This window comes from Phragmites australis, chromosome 3, assembly GCF_958298935.1.
Source record: "Phragmites australis chromosome 3, lpPhrAust1.1, whole genome shotgun sequence".
Taxonomy (NCBI): Eukaryota; Viridiplantae; Streptophyta; class Magnoliopsida; order Poales; family Poaceae; genus Phragmites; species Phragmites australis.
This window is the reverse complement of record NC_084923.1, coordinates 2,740,644-2,756,110: the sequence shown is the minus strand read 5'-3', so window position 1 is coordinate 2,756,110 and position 15,467 is coordinate 2,740,644. Positions and strand designations below refer to the sequence as shown.

Sequence of the window (15,467 nt, the reverse complement as noted above, 5' to 3'; positions counted from 1 at the left end):
GGTGGTTGTGCTTTGACGAGATGGCACAATGGCGCTCTGGGCCTCTTCTAGAGAGCAGAGGTGGAGGGAGAGGCGGGCCAAAGAGGTGAGAGCGGCGGAGAAGAGAGGTGCACAACGAGAAGAAAAAGAAAAGAAGTATAGGGAGAAAGAAAAAATAGCTAACAAGTGAGGTCCATCTATTAATGTGACAGATAAGTGAGTCCCATGTGTTAAGTAATGTTTTTCAGATGGATTGTGGTTTTTTTAATAACTGTTTAAATAGTTATAGTTAAGTTTTTTTTTTTGAAACATAGTTATGGTTAAGTGCAAAATTTTTTTAAAAGCGGTGGTTTTACCCTGCGTTTGCCCAAAAGTCCATGAATGTGTCCAATTTGCTCTTAAAAAAAGTCTTGCAAGAAACCGAGGGAAAAAAACAAAGCATTGGACGGTGGTGGGCGGGAGCGGGGGCAACCAAGCAGGCAAGCGAAGCAATCCAGTACACTCCACGGCACCGCCACGACAAGAGGTGGGCGAAGTGAGAGTGGGGGGACGGGGACGAGGACGGGGACGAGGGCGGCGAGGCGAGGCGACGCCGAGAGATCCCAAGGACCCGGCGGAGAGATGGGCATTCGCAGAGCTCGCCGGTTTCTCCTACTCCTCGCCACGGTTGTCCTCCTCCTCCTCCACGCGCCGCCGCTGGTGTCGTGCGCCGACCTGTACGCGCTCATCTACAAGGGCTGCGCCAACCAGACCTTCCCCGGCGGGGGCCTGCCCCCCACCATCGCCGCCCTCTCCTCCGCGCTCTCCGCGAAGTCCACCTCCACTAAGTTCTACAAGACCTCCTCCTCGTCGGCGTCGGCGCCCTCCACCTCCGTCTTCGGCCTCTTCCAGTGCCGCGGGGACCTCTCAGGCTCCGACTGTGCCGCCTGCGTCTCCCGGGCCATGTCCTCCTGGCCCGACGTCTGCGGCGCCTCCGTCGCCGCACGGGTCCAGCTCGCCGGCTGCCTCGCGCTGTACGAGGTGTCCGGGTTCCCCCAGGTCCCCGGCATCCAGATGCTCTTTAAGACCTGCGGCACGGGGGGCGGCGTCGGGGGTGACTTCGAGATGCGCAGGGATACCGCTTTCGCGCAGCTCGAGGGCGGCGTCGCCGCCAGCACCGGCGGGTTCGTCGCCACCAGCTACCAGGCCGTGTACGCCATGGCGCAGTGCGAGGGCGACCTCTCCACAGGGGACTGCAGCCAGTGCGTCACACAGGCCGTGCAGCACGTCGAGGTCGAGTGCGGCGGCGCGCCCTCCGGACAGGTGTACCTCGACAAGTGCTACATTAGCTACAGCTACTACCCACACGGCGTGCCCCATGGCGGAGGCATGGGAGGTCAGTGCCCTCTCGTGGCTTAGCTAGTTACAAGTTCAATCCAACAAATTGGTGCCTTTGTTGTGCTTGCAAATTTCATTGCATATACCATTCTGATTCGACTGCTTGTTGATGCCTTGATGGATAGCGATTCAATAGAGTTGGGTCTATATGTTGATCACTTGATCGGGTTGAGGAATTGCGCTAATGCGGCATTGTTCTAGTGTAACCAGGATTCGTGTGGGTGTTCAGTTTATGGTTGTGAAAGCTTTGTCGGTGTTCCCTCGAAAAAAAGTTTTGTTGGTGGATTTGTTTGTATGTGTGTTGGTGAGATCTTGCTACAGCTGTTTGTTTAGTTGTGCTTGAGAATTGATTGATAGCGATTGTGGGGTGCCTTTTGATTGTTTCTTTGGTGGATTTTGGTCGTTTTGGGCAAATTTGTGTAGATTAGTCCCCTCTCAGGTGCACATTGTTTATATTACAACCTTAGTGTGGTCCAGAGTTATAGGTAGGTTGGATTTGTGTGGGTATCATTCATTCTTTCAAATGTTGAAGTCGAAGTTTGATTGAGATATGGCATGATCATGTTCCTAAATTGTTTTGTTAGCTTGCGAATCGACAGACATTGATGCGCTTGTTTGTCATGCTAGGTTCTCCTTCTTTTGTGGATTTTGCTTGTTTCTTATACTAATTAGTCCAGCTTAGGAGATGTGCATCACTGAAACCTCCATGAACCCCATTGCTCGCTGGCCATGCCAGGTTCTCCCTCTTTCTTTTGTGGATTCTGCTTGTTTCTTATATTAATTAGTCCAGCTTAGAAGATGTACATTACTGAAACCTCCATTGACCTTATTGTTAGCTGAGGCGTTGTATGGGTACTATATAGCAGTAGGTCAGTGCAGTTCCATTTTGCCTGGTTGTTTATGCATCTGTCTATTCATGCTTTGGAAAAGTTGGTGTTCAGTGCCGTTTGCCTTTCTTTCTGGATTTATTGGAGATATGCATCTATGATTGTTCGCATGATTAGACATGGTATCCCTAGTTTGATCTATCGATTTGCCTCTTCTCGTTGTGCTTCTCAGGGCAGCAGACAGCAAAGACTGTAGCCATCGTGCTCGGGGGAGCGGTAGGTCTGGGTTTCCTGGTCATCTGCTTGCTTTTCGCCAGGAGCTTGGTCAAGAAGAAGGACGGTGAGTTAGTGGAAACACAAGCACGAGCAGCACCATCGCTTTCTTGAGCTACCACTGAATTTGCACCTGCCACTGCTTGTTTTGCCATCTGCCCACTGTTCTTCTTACCAAACCTGTGTGCATTTCGTCCTGTGCTTTGCAGATCACTGATGGTAAAGCACTGAGCATCTGGACAAAGGCGTCGGGGCATGGTATGCATTTTGATAGGGGTGTGGATGTTTGTTTCTTCAAGGTGGTGAGTGGAATACAGAGGGGATTGTTTTTTGGCTCTTCTTCCTCTGGCTATGTGAGGGTGCCATCCCCCATGATGAGAGAGGAAAAGGGTTGGCGACCCGTTCAGGCAAGAAACTGTTCTGGGAGCTATTTTGGCTTCACGATTAATTGGTAGATGATCTCTGGGTCTGGGCTGTCACCTGTGCCTCTCCTGCTTAGGGCTCTAGGAGTACATTGATTCTCTTGTATTCTTTCCCCCAAAGGAAAATACGTGTAGATCTAGGCAGAACGCATTTAGTCTTTTTATTTTACGGTTTGCAGGAGCAGGTTGAGTGTCACTTGGTTTTGCTATGGAGAATTTTCCATGTGTTCTAGAACCAGATTTTACTCTAGGTTTGGTAATAGCTGTTGATACCACTGGTTAATTTGTCTCTAGCCTTGCAGATATGGACATTGCTGACCTTAAAACCAGTCAGCTGTGCCTTTTTGACTTACTAAAGCTTTCCGTCGTATATTTCTGAATGTTTGATTGAAAAAAGTTGCTGCCATAGAAGCGTCTAACAAGGGCATGTCAAATTTGTGATGTTGCGACATGTCGCACTGTTATTGGTAGAAAAATGTCCTGACATCAGAATGAGATAAGAGTTGAGTAGTTGACAGAGGCATAGACGCAGTGAGTCAAAGATGTGTTGATCGTATTGGCAGGAACAATGGTCTGGCCTGCAAAGGATAGTTCTGTTACTTAAATTTGTCGATGCAACTGGCGCATCTAGGTAAACCGTCAAGTATAATTCTTTGTTTACTTTGCCGCAGAGGTAAATTCCTATTATGTGTTTCCTTAAAATAGATAAATTTTACGATGTTCTCAGAGTAATTTAAACTATCTATTTTTTAAATTAGATGGTCCAGATTAGTTAGAATATTTCCTATTGTCTAGCAGTAGTATATGTAGTATATGAGAGTAGTATAGGGAGTATAAGGGTATTTTTTTTTAAAAAAAGAATGGCATGTATGAGAGTTCGTATGCCATCGGGCATGAACAGGCTATTGCATTGGGTGGCCCAAAACTAGCTACATTTCTGACGGGCCTCCAAAATAAACTTGTGTAGAGTTCCCTTTCTTTACTGGGTTTGTCGTGTATTCTTAAGAAAGAAGATTCAGATCAATTGGGTTTGCGTCTTAAGCCGACGGCACCCAGGGCCAATTATCTATTGTTCGCTGACGGTAGCTTGTTATTTTTTATGGCGCAGCCAGATGCTGCTGAAAAGATCACAAGTTTACTAACATCTTATTGCAATGCATCAGGCTAGTTTGTCAATCGTTCAAAGTCCTCAATCTTTTCCGGTAAAGGTTGCAGCGGGGAGTTGCGAGAGAATATTAAAAGGTCGTTTGGTAGAGCTCTCTAAACTTCTGATTGTGTGGTGGAAGTGATTCTGTGGTAGAAGTAGATTCTACGGTGAAAGTGATTTTGTTTGTGAAATCGTTTGGTATGTTAGTGATGGAAGTGATTTCTGAGAGAAGATTGTATTGAAATTGAGGAGAATCAGTCGGAAATCGGTGGAAGCTAGATTTTCCAGTTCCCAACTTGCAATACAAAACGTAGAAGTGATTCTTTTTTATTCTGGTGCGGAATTGATTCACCGACAGGACATTTGTTAGCGCTCCCGCCGATTCTGGAGCGAAATCAGTTCCCAGAGCGCTACCAAACGAGCCCTAAGAACATTGTCCGTGTGCCTAATGAATCTTTGTATGAGAAATACTCCAGTTGGGACTCCCTACTGATGTCGGCAGATCGAAGTCCGAAGTGTTTTAGGTATCTTATAGACCGAGTGTGGAAAAGAGTGCAAGGGTGGTTGGAACGGATCATGATCGTCTGACTTCAGCTTGGCTGAAATCATCGTGATTTCAGTTTCATCTCAGACGTGCGTGGGATCTAACGCCTGAGGAAAGGATGAACTTATCGTGGCAATTGCCCAAACAATACCGACTTACTCGATGGGGGTGTTACGAGGGCTTTGCCAACGCTTAAACTGGTTAATCAGGAAGTTCTGGTGGGGTACAAAAATGGTAAAAGACATGCTGGGTGTCTTGGGAAAATATGACACTGTCTAAGAGTATGTTTAGTTGGCATATAACTTTGTCACAATGAGATCTATTTCAAGATCTTCTTTGGAGGTAGATTCATACGACAGGGGAACTCGAACCCCTGATCGGCTCGCTCTCTCCCTAGGACTTCGCCACCGGGCTCATGCTAGGTAAAATGTGGCTGCTATAAAAATTTGTAAAACTAGGTGTGAACAGTTATAGTTGAAAAAGTTATAATTTTTTTATTTTTTAAATGGACATCTAGTTTTGTATTTTTTTTATTTTCGAAATATAAATATAAAAAAAGCTCGTCCCCTCTCAACACGGGCCCAGGATTCGCAGCGAAAAGCTGTTGGGCTGCCTCGTGGCCTCTATGTACTTGAGAGATCTGCTCGGCTCTCACTACGAAATATTCTCTCACCAAGCTTAATAGTCCTCTAAAAAAATATCTGGGATTAACATAAGCATCGCTCCAGATTTCAGATTATGTTGACAATAGTTTTTTTTTCTGATTGTAAACAGTGTGTCCCTGCTTGTTTGCTTTTTTTTAGAACGGGATCTCCCCGAATTTTATTATCAGGAAGCAACGAAATTACACATAATTTTCTCCGATGAAGCAAAACAAAGACTGAAAGCTAAAAGGAATACACAGCTGTAGAAACCTCCAACGCAGCACCAAGGACCGCCCCAAGCAAACGCCCATACAGCTGCCCAGATATGTACATAGAGGAGTCAGCGTGAACTACCAGCATCAACCATGGTGCTAGAAGCAAAAGAAAGCAAAAGCCAACAGCACGACATACAGCACAGAAACGGATCAGAAGGCCGGTTTGCAAGAAGCAGCACAACCTTGAATTCTTTCCTAGGAGACTTTGACAATGGCTGTATCGGATTCACCAGCTTCATCTTGAATCTTCGCGATCATCTCAGCCTCGTTCTTGTGTTTCTTGGAATGGAGCTGGAGGGCCGTCTCCTGAAGGATGTGTACGCCCTTCAGCAGCATATCCTGGCACTGATCAGTTTGGAGACCTGCCCAATAGCGCATAAAGGAACAAGCAAGGCAGATAAACTCAGTTGGAGAGCGCACAAACTTTTTATCAAAGATCACCCTATTTCTTAATCTCTATATTGCCCAGACAACTACAATTAATCCCATCATGTGAAATTTTTCACCACCAGGAAGATGGTGCCTGACCCAAATACTATACTGCTCGATGTTTGATGGCCGGCACTTAGCACCAATAACCCACCCGATTAGGCTCCAGCCGTATTTGGCCATGAGGCAATCAAAGAACAGATGAGAAATGGATTCATGGTCAGAGCAGAAGACACATCTAGGATCACCCGTCCAATTTCTTCTGATCAAATTACCCGTCCCTGCTTGTTTGCTACAAAGGATATATAGCTTTCAGTTGATACGATTCTACCGAGCAAATCGCTATAAGCAAAAGCTAGATCACTGATCACATTGACGTGGAGATAGTTAGCATGTTCGATCAGAAAATCTCAGGATGAAGTCCCAAACAACATACGAAAAGAAGCACGTTAAATCTGTCCTGCTAGCCCAGCTCCGAACCGCAGCCAAAGGGTGGAGAGACTCCTCCGGCCCTATCAATCTATCCACGACTCGATCACATGCACAAATGGCCGTAACAATTGTCGGTGCAGGCAGCAAGCACGGCAAGCAGACCAGACAACCTGTTCCAATGCAGAAGACCATCTCTAGCGCCCTTTTTCCCGGTGCTACAGTAATTTGCCGATCGATCTCGCGTGCAACTGGCGTCCAGCAGATACTGCATCAGTTTCTACAGGGATGCGGCACGGAGTCAGACATGGGAGAGGAACGGCAAATTTGCAGACTGAATAGAAGTTAGAATATATAATAGTTGTTAAAGATATAGAAAAAATAGATAGTACTGTAATAATATTAAAAGATACTATAATAATATTATAAGGAACGAATTTTTAGTATCTATTAGAGATGATGTAACAAACAGAGCTTAAGCTTGTTTGTTCGGTTAGACTCGAGATCGACAAATCACCAAGTCAAGCTCGAGCGAGGCTACGTGGCTGAGCTTGAAGATGGATCTGAGCTCAACTCGATTGAAGCTCAAGTTTGGCTCACGAATTTTGGTCCAGACTCGAGTTTAACTATTTTTAAGATTAAATCTAAAACTAGTCGAATTTGAGTAGTTTATGAGTTTCGAGTTTATTTTTACGGCCCTACCCACGTAGCACTGTCTCCTCACCATTTTTTGTTTGGAATTGTATGACCGAGGCGATCAAGCTCCGCTGTTTCATGCGACGACGAGACGACGCTACCCTGTCGCGGCTCCCGACCAATCAATTGACTAATGCTGCCTCGTCCCGCTGCTAAGCTTTCCCCTTCACCCCCCCCCCCCACACACACGCACTCCTCTTCCTTCAAGGTCCTCCCCGTCCGCCATGGCTTCTAGCAGCAAGAAGCCAAGAACACGGATGTGAGTTCATCATGCGTTCTTCTCAATGTCCATAGTTCATCTGGTTCCTCTTCTTATCCTTTCCTAAACGCACGTCCCCGTGGATCTCATTGCTTCGCACCCACATGCGGGGTTAGAAGATCTCAGCATGAGGCACCCAAACCGCAGTGTACTTGTGGCCTTCCTGCTCTTCAGTTAACGGCCAGAACGAGCGCAATTCAGTTAACTTGTCAATAAAAGATGCCTAAGCAGTGCCTGACAATGGATGCGAAAGGGGCCTACTCTGAATGGGTGAGGGAATGCGAAGTTTTCCCGTATGTTTTATCATAACTACTTATTTGTATCGAGACTCGTATTAAAAAGATAAATAAAAAAATTATAGAAAAAATAAAAAAATCAATATATAAATAAATATTAAATGTGATAGATAAACGATTAAGATAAACTATGAGTTCACCACTACACGGTGACTTGTATTTTCCATGGGTGAGGGCTTGAGCATAAAAACCAGGTGACCGATTTTTCACACCCCACACAAAACTGGTATAGTGTCTTCCGCATTGCTACAGTAATTCACGCGGAAGGTATAATGTCTGGGCAGTTTTCACTGTAGCATGGATACTACCGCGAAAGCAATGTATCGGGGGTACTGTAGCGCACTAAGTCGTGTTACTGTAGCATTTTGACTTTGTTGAGGATATGGGGGCGGATCGACTAGGGGCTCGGAGTCCTTTAATTTTTAGGTACGTAAAACAAAGAAAAAAAAAAGAAGAGAAGGAAAAGAGAGAAAAAAAACCCTATTTATTGGGCTGGATCCGCCAGCGACGTACACCCATCTACTCCGCCTGTTCGCGTTTCGCTTTCGATGTCATTTTCACGATCCAGAGGAACGGATCGAGCGCTGTAGTAGGAGGAAGCTGCAGAGGCCATCGGACGCGCGCTCTCCCTCACCGGCCAGCGGCCAGCTCGCTAAGCAATCGATCCTCTTGCAGATGCAGCCGTGGCCGCGCACGAGGTACACACCGGAGATCAGCACTCCATTAATGGATCGGCTGCCCATCACGCACGTTCCGCTGTGCATGCACAGCCGCCGGCCACACCGTACAAACACTGATGCCGTGATGCGCATGGTCCGGCGCCTGCCACAGCTTTACAAACTCCGCCGTGAAGTTGCTGTGTCACCTTTGTACTCCGCGCTTGGCTCGAGAGGTCCTCCATATAATTTGCTTCCTGTGCTGTTTCTGAAGTTGAGCAAACCTTTGTACTCGCTGTTTTTCTGCTGGTACCTTGTACTTGTGTTTTTGTTTGTGTTCGTTGTTTACTCTTATTCATGTTGACCGTGTAGTTGTTTTGCTGCTGTGGATGTAATTGTAGTGTTCTGTGTCCCTCCATGATTTGTTTGCGGGATTTGAGAGTTATTAGACCCTCTTTCTTTTAATATAACATAACATTTCTCTTGCCGTCGTTTTTTTTAAAGTTGCTGTGTCACCGACTCGGGGTGCAGGTGCAACCTATAACTACTGTACGTTCATTAGGAGTATCTGCGATTACAAGTTATAGGGACTGATGCGTTTGCAGGGGGGTTGCAAGGTAGTAAGCTTACTTCCCTCATCAAATGACACTTGACTCCGTGTGTATAGGTCGTTTTCGATATGAACATGGTCTGAAAAAGTTTGTGTTTAATGTATGATCACTTTCTCTCTGTTACTTTTTGCAAAATCTAATAGGTATATTAATTATTATCACAAGGAAGTACTTTCAGATATACTCCGTATCTTGTTAACCTAGACCACTCTCATACAATCTATTGCATAGTAAAATGTGATGATTGGTTCTACATGTTTGCTAAGAAAAAAAACAATAATAAGCAAGAGAATCTAAAAAACGAAACATCTAAACTTAAGTGATGCTCAATATGGATGCAAACATTGTGCCCATTTACCGACAATAAACTTAAGCAAAGTCCCGAAACACGTCGACGGACGGTCCATAGAACCCATCTACCAGCAGCCAACCCAAGTAAGGGCTCAAAAGGCAGGTCTAGCAAGATTCGTAAAGATCATTTTCTAGAGTTACAAAAATATAAACAAGCACACACTTTAATGGAGATGTAAAGAAAGTAAATACTCCCTCAAGTCATTTCTGATGCGGCGTTGAATATTTCGGTAGAACGGAAAAGCGGAACCAAAATATATCGGTAATAATTATGGTTTGGTTTTTCATTTTCCCATGGTTAAATCAGTTTCCTGTTTTCAAACACGGAAATTTTCAAACGATACAACTTAAACGTAATAACCATACTAGTATCTACAAACTTAAATGTCGGCTTATACTCCAGCAAGCAACCCAGCGTTTAACACTCCTCCAGGAAATGATATGCTTGTTAAACGAAAGATTCCTAGAAGGATAAAAGAAAGCAAGCATGCATGGGAACTCCGACAGATGTACACAGGTATAATCACGGCATAGGATGATATGATTGAAACATATATCACAAGTTCACAAGCTACGCTAAGACTCCCGCGGTATATACCAGTCAGAAGACTATACGCTCTTACTGAACTGATCCGATTCGAGTCCTAGCACCTCCATAAGATAAATCGTGGGGCTGTCTGCCCGGCCCTGCGATCTTTTATTTCTATATCGCAACCTACATATGCACATATATGCTGGTGTGCATGCATGAATGGCACTTTTTTTTTTTTTGGCTACTATAAAACACCAAATTAACAAGCGCACGTCGATGCCGTTGCCGGCCACATGCACGGATATACGTAGTGATACGGGTCACGCTATACGTGTAGCTACGTCCGGCCAGCCGTATAACAGAGTAACACGCCGTGGAGCAGTAGTGCAGTACGTTGTTCAGTCAGGAACTCAGGAGCTTGCTAGCAGTGACACGGGTTCCTTCTCCTGACCCTGACGGCGAGCCCATTCTTCATGTGAAGTATGATGGACAGCTTGGGCTCCACGACGTGCCCCGGCACGACCTCGACGGCGAAGTTCCAAAGCACGGCCGCCGCCGCGGTCTTCATCTGCACGAAGGCCATCTCCTTGCCGAGGCACGTCCGGGGCCCGGCGTTGAACGAGATGAACTTGTAAGACGGCTCGTACCGCAGCTTCCCTTCGTGGGTGACCCACCTCTCGGGCCGGAACTCCATGCAGTCCTTGCCCCACACGCCTTCCATCCTGCCCATGGAGTAGTTGAACACCAGTATCTTGTCGCCCGCCTTCATCTCCTGCCCGCTCGGCAGCACGTCGTCGGCTACCACCGCCTTGTGCTCGAACGGGACGGACGGGTACAGCCTCAAGCACTCGCACAGGGCTGCGTGCAGGTACACCAGGCTGCCGAGCTCGCTCGCATCGAACGTTACCACGCCGCTGGGTCCAGCGGCGCCGTCGACGACCTTCTTTGAGGCGATGGGCGCGAGCTCGTCCAGTAGTTTCTGCTCCACGCTTGGGTTCTTGGAGAGGAGGTAGAAGAACCACGACAGCGCCGCGCCCGTCGTGTCGCGCCCGGCGAGCAAGAGGTTCACCGTCGTGTCCCGCAAGAACACGTCATCTCTGTCACTGGTGTCTTCTTGACAGATGAAGGAAGACAGCAAGTCGGCCGAGTTACTGATGCCTTCCTTGAGTTTGCGGGCCCTGCGTTTTTCGATGGTGGCGGCGACGAAACTGTCGATCGTCCTTCGAGCAGCGGCCATCTTCTTCTCCTGCCCTACTTCCAGCCTGTTCATCAGCTTCCAGCAGGCCATCGGGGTGATGTGCCGGAGGAAAAGTGTCTCCAACGCATCGTCCATCGCACGCGCGAAGGGAACCACCGGCAAGCCGATCGCCAGACACCCAGGATCGACGCCGAAGATGAGGTTGCAGGTCAGGTCGAACATTAGCCTCAGGAACACGTCGTGCAGATCACACGGCCCTCCTTCATCAGCAGCGTGGGCGAGGAAAGGCACGAGGCTGTTCTCCACCTTGTCGAGGCTGCATCGTGCCGAGAAGGCGCGAAACTGAGGACCGGTCATGAGCATCTGGGCCTTCACCCGCTGGCGCCGCCACGACTCCCCATCGGCGTTGAAGATGCCGTCGCCAAGAACGTCGAAGATCACGGCGAACTCGTCACCTTTGGGGTAGTTGGCGAAGTTGGACGTGAAGATGTGGCGCACGTTGGAGGGGTCGCAGGTGATGAAATACCGCAGGCCAGTGCGCCCACCGCGAGCTTCGAAGTTGTAGCCCGCGCCGGTGAGGACGCCGGTGGCCCAGTCGTGGAAGTGGTGGATGTTGGCGACCAAGCCGGGGAGTTGCCCCACTACTGGCCATTCGGTCGGCTCCAAAGAACTAGTTTTCTTAGATTGCAGGTGGTAGTAGTACAGGATGAGGAAGCAGAGGACTGGGAACAGCTCTATGAACAGGAACAACGCATCCATTTTGCCTGCGGAAAGATAGATGGAAGATTGTGGCGCAACATGGCCTTTTGTAAGCGATGCTAGAGACTGCATGAGCCATGATCTGTTACAGGTAGTTGAGATGTCTGCCATCGATTTTTCTGTGAGTAATAAGTATGATGCATGCATGATTGGGCCTATTGTTTCCCTCAGATGTCTTCCATCAATTCCGCTGTGGGTAACAGTATGATGCGTGCGTGATTGGGGCTTCTCGTTTCGATGTGTAAGTCACACTTTATTAGCTTTTTAGTGCACACATCATATACTTAATTTTTTTAACTAACTTTATCACATTTATAACTAAGAGTTTTTTTAACCACATTTTTTTTAGAAACCACACTTGACTAATCTTAGATGTGATAAATTTAAATCCGAACCAAACATGTCCTAAGTAGTAGATACGGTGAGCTCCAAATACTCTTGATTCATCCTAGTGAAATCAAATGTGAACAGTGATTTATGGATGGTAAACAGTAGTATGACGGCAAATACTATAGGAATGGTGATATATCGATTTACTGTTCATGAATAAATGTAGCATCAAATCGTACTATGTTAATCAGCCGGTGGCATCCTGCACTGCAGGATGAGTAGGCGGGTACTGCCACTGCTACTAAGGTTAGCTAGGGAGAAGATGGGAAGATCTGGGCCATTGATTGGATCCTCCAACAGATCGGAGAAAAGCGAATGATTTTGTGTCAAAAAATTAGCCACGTGATAACTGATCCTCTTTTATGTTGTTTTTGTTTCTTTGAAATGTTATGGTATGACATGAACTTTTTTAGATAAAGGAATGCATGCCTTTATTCTGGACCTCTGATGATATGAACGTCTTACCACGCTAGCTTGTTGTTCTGTTATAAAAGAAAGCTATCCTAATATTACAAGTACACATATATTCTCAGGAAAAAATGGGAGAAAGAAGAGAACTCATATCTTGAATAATATGGTTCAGGGAAATTAAAAAGGGATGCTAGTTTTAGGTGTACAGATTTTTTATTCAAATCAGGCAAGAAGGAAATGTGGTTCATTATTCGTGAAGCTAACTCAAGAGAAGAAATTACGCATCAGCCGATTAAATGGCCGAAGGGCCTTGTTAAAATAAAGACCCAGTAGTGGAGGAGAATAAAATACAGCACGGAGTTAAACTAAGGCCAGCAAGACAATAGAAATATTATTTAGATGAAGCAAATAGTTGATGGAATCACTTTCCATTTCGAAAAAAAAAGACAATAGCAATATTATTTGCTAGCTTGCACCATTTAATTCACGTGTCGGCCAAATACATATTGTTCCGTGGACCCGATTTGCTAGTGACAAAATAAAGGGACCATGTATTTTATGGTGTAAACCAACCCGAGATCTGCTCACGTGGAGGCAACAAATCCATAGCTCTAACTCCAAAAAGCTTAGCGAACTGCGGATGCACGGCGTATCTATCTACAGGACGCGAAATCCAGGTCCCCTTGTGATGTTTTTGGAACCGGACTGTTGCATTGGTAGCGAGGCTGTGAGCGACAGTGACGCCGCACCGCTTGGCGAGGCCTCGTGCATGGCCGAGCCAAAAGCACGGTGTCCCGGCCGGCCGGCCGGGAGAGAAAGACCCACGCCGCCTAACTCGCCACACGCTAGAGAACAAGGAAAACGTTTGGCTCATCTCGCGAGCGAGCGATTCGCGCCGCTCGACACTAGCTGCCGTCGGCGACGCTACCGTTCGTGTGCCGACTGCCCAGCCGCGGGCGGCTGCGCGCGTCTGCTCGGCACGGGAGCGCCGTGCGATCGATCGATACGCCCCAACCGCTCACGGTTAATCCTGCGCCGCTGTGTCCGCTGGTGTTCCACCAGCTCATACGGATCTATCATTTATTTATATTAAGATTTCTATTAGAAAGATATAAAAAATTATAAATAAGTGAAAAAAATAAATAGATAGTAAGTATCAGAAAGGGATGGATGGCCGAAGTATAACTTGCGTGCGTAAGGTGATGTGTCCGTGCTGCGTGTGTGTTCAGTGAGTGCGCGACGTTACGGTTCTCGTCTCGCACGTACGAACACGTGCGACGTGCCGATCTCTTTCACGGACCTGGCTAGGCACGTAGCTGCTGTTTTCTTTATCAGTGTGTTTGCACTCGCCTTTCCTTCAGGGCCCCATGAGTCCCTGTGTAGTCTTAACATTACAACTTGCACCGCGTCGTCGTCGTTGAGGCAAAAACTTGAGGGTCCAAATCTTCTCAAAAAGTAGATTGAGATGGGAGCACGTAGACGTCGTATTTTTTTTTTTTTCAAAACGGCGACAAGAGTTCTTCCGTTGTTATTAGAGAAAAAGTAAAGGTAGCGTGCAGAAAAAAAAATACATACAAAAAAACAACCGGGTGTTATACGAAAAATTATCACGCCAAACATACTGAGCACCTCGTGTGCAATATCCGACGAGCAGCATCCAGTATGCCATGGTAGTGGCATTGCATTGTCTGACCTTCGTCGTCATCCACGTTTAGGAGGGATCCCGTCGAAGTGTAGGTGATCGGTGACTTATCTTTGATCGTCGAGATCAAGAACGAGAATCAATATAGATGGGAAAAAAGAACAAGACTACAAAAGCTAGGTAAAAAACAAAAGATATTGTAAATTGTGTTTAATCGATTGATTGATGTCCTCAATCAGCCATGATCCTCTCATATTTAAAAGGCAGCAGATCTTAGTCGTAAGAGATCAGGATTCCTAATTCAAACCGAACAAGACTTACAGATATGATTCGGCTACATCCACCTGATCTCCAAACATAGATTTTCTATTTGAACACGTAAAACTCTCATATATCTACCCAAATACGCTTTAATGTAGTTCGACCTTTTTAGATTCGGCCAACTATTCCATCTGTCCGGAGACCAATTGCAAGAACAAACCATGATCACTGGTCGCCTGGTCATTGGTCATGACTACTGATCATGTTTACTGGTCTGAAATCACTATTCACTGGTCGGAAGTTATTGTTCACTGGCCGCAGTATTGGTCATCTGATCGTAGTACTATTCATCTGGTCATGGTACTGTTTATATGGTCACGGTACTGTTTATCTGAACGCTCATTAAGCCAATCGTTACTACAATAGCCACTATAAATATCAAATCTTGTCATCGGTCTCAGCAACTTTTGATCCATGACATGGACAACTTGATCCGTATACACATCTGCTACTTGCATTTAGTCTCGATTTCGAAATTAGCGACTTCAGCAAAAAAGACCGTACCCACACTAAATTTCGATAGTTAGATTCAGAATAAGAGGTTTCCTAACGAAGGATTAGAAATAGTACAATGCAATCAGCACTCTGGCTTTTAGATAAGTGAAGAAGCAAAGATCGACCGAGCGTACACGTACGCAAACACGAGTACGTGCATGCACCTTCTAGTATACATACATGTCAGCTAACGTACCGGCTGGTCAAGCGCTAGCTACTGACCATTATACTAACACACGTGCTTAATTATTGTTCCCCTTTTCCGACAGCCATCGATCGATCATGTGAAGAATGATGGATAGCTTGGGCTCCACGACGTGCCCCGGCACCGCCTCGATCTCGAAGTTCTTCACAACGGCCGCCGCGGCGGCCTTGAGCTGCACAAACGCCATGTCCTTGCCGAGGCAGCTCCGGGGCCCGGAGTTGAAGGACATGAACTTGTACGACGGCACGTACCTCACCCTGCCGTCCTCCGCGATCCACCGCTCCGGCCTGAACTCCCTT

At 46.5% G+C, this 15,467-nt stretch overlaps 3 protein-coding genes across 3 annotated transcripts in view; 1 reads left to right on the top strand and 2 right to left on the bottom strand.

Moving 5' to 3' along the window:
- Positions 1 to 415: 415 nt before the first annotated feature.
- Positions 416 to 3,391, top strand: LOC133910875 (plasmodesmata-located protein 3-like). Its single transcript, XM_062353114.1, has 3 exons — positions 416 to 1,354; positions 2,416 to 2,523; positions 2,666 to 3,391. The coding sequence occupies exons 1-3, from the start codon at positions 601 to 603 to the stop codon at positions 2,671 to 2,673; spliced, it is 870 nt and encodes a 289-aa protein (XP_062209098.1). The 5' UTR covers positions 416 to 600; the 3' UTR covers positions 2,674 to 3,391.
- A 6,344-nt stretch (positions 3,392 to 9,735) lies between these two features.
- Positions 9,736 to 11,822, bottom strand: LOC133911555 (noroxomaritidine synthase-like). Its single transcript, XM_062353847.1, has one exon. It carries the CDS (start codon positions 11,813 to 11,815, stop codon positions 10,169 to 10,171), a length of 1,647 nt encoding a protein of 548 aa, XP_062209831.1. The 5' UTR covers positions 11,816 to 11,822; the 3' UTR covers positions 9,736 to 10,168.
- Positions 11,823 to 15,032: 3,210 nt separating this feature from the next.
- The window catches only part of LOC133910874 (noroxomaritidine synthase 1-like), an 80,326-nt gene continuing 79,891 nt past the window's right edge, over positions 15,033 to 15,467 (bottom strand). The window contains 1 exon segment of the mRNA XM_062353113.1: positions 15,033 to 15,466. Coding sequence (XP_062209097.1) covers positions 15,206 to 15,466 — 261 coding nt within the window. The 3' untranslated portion in view covers positions 15,033 to 15,205.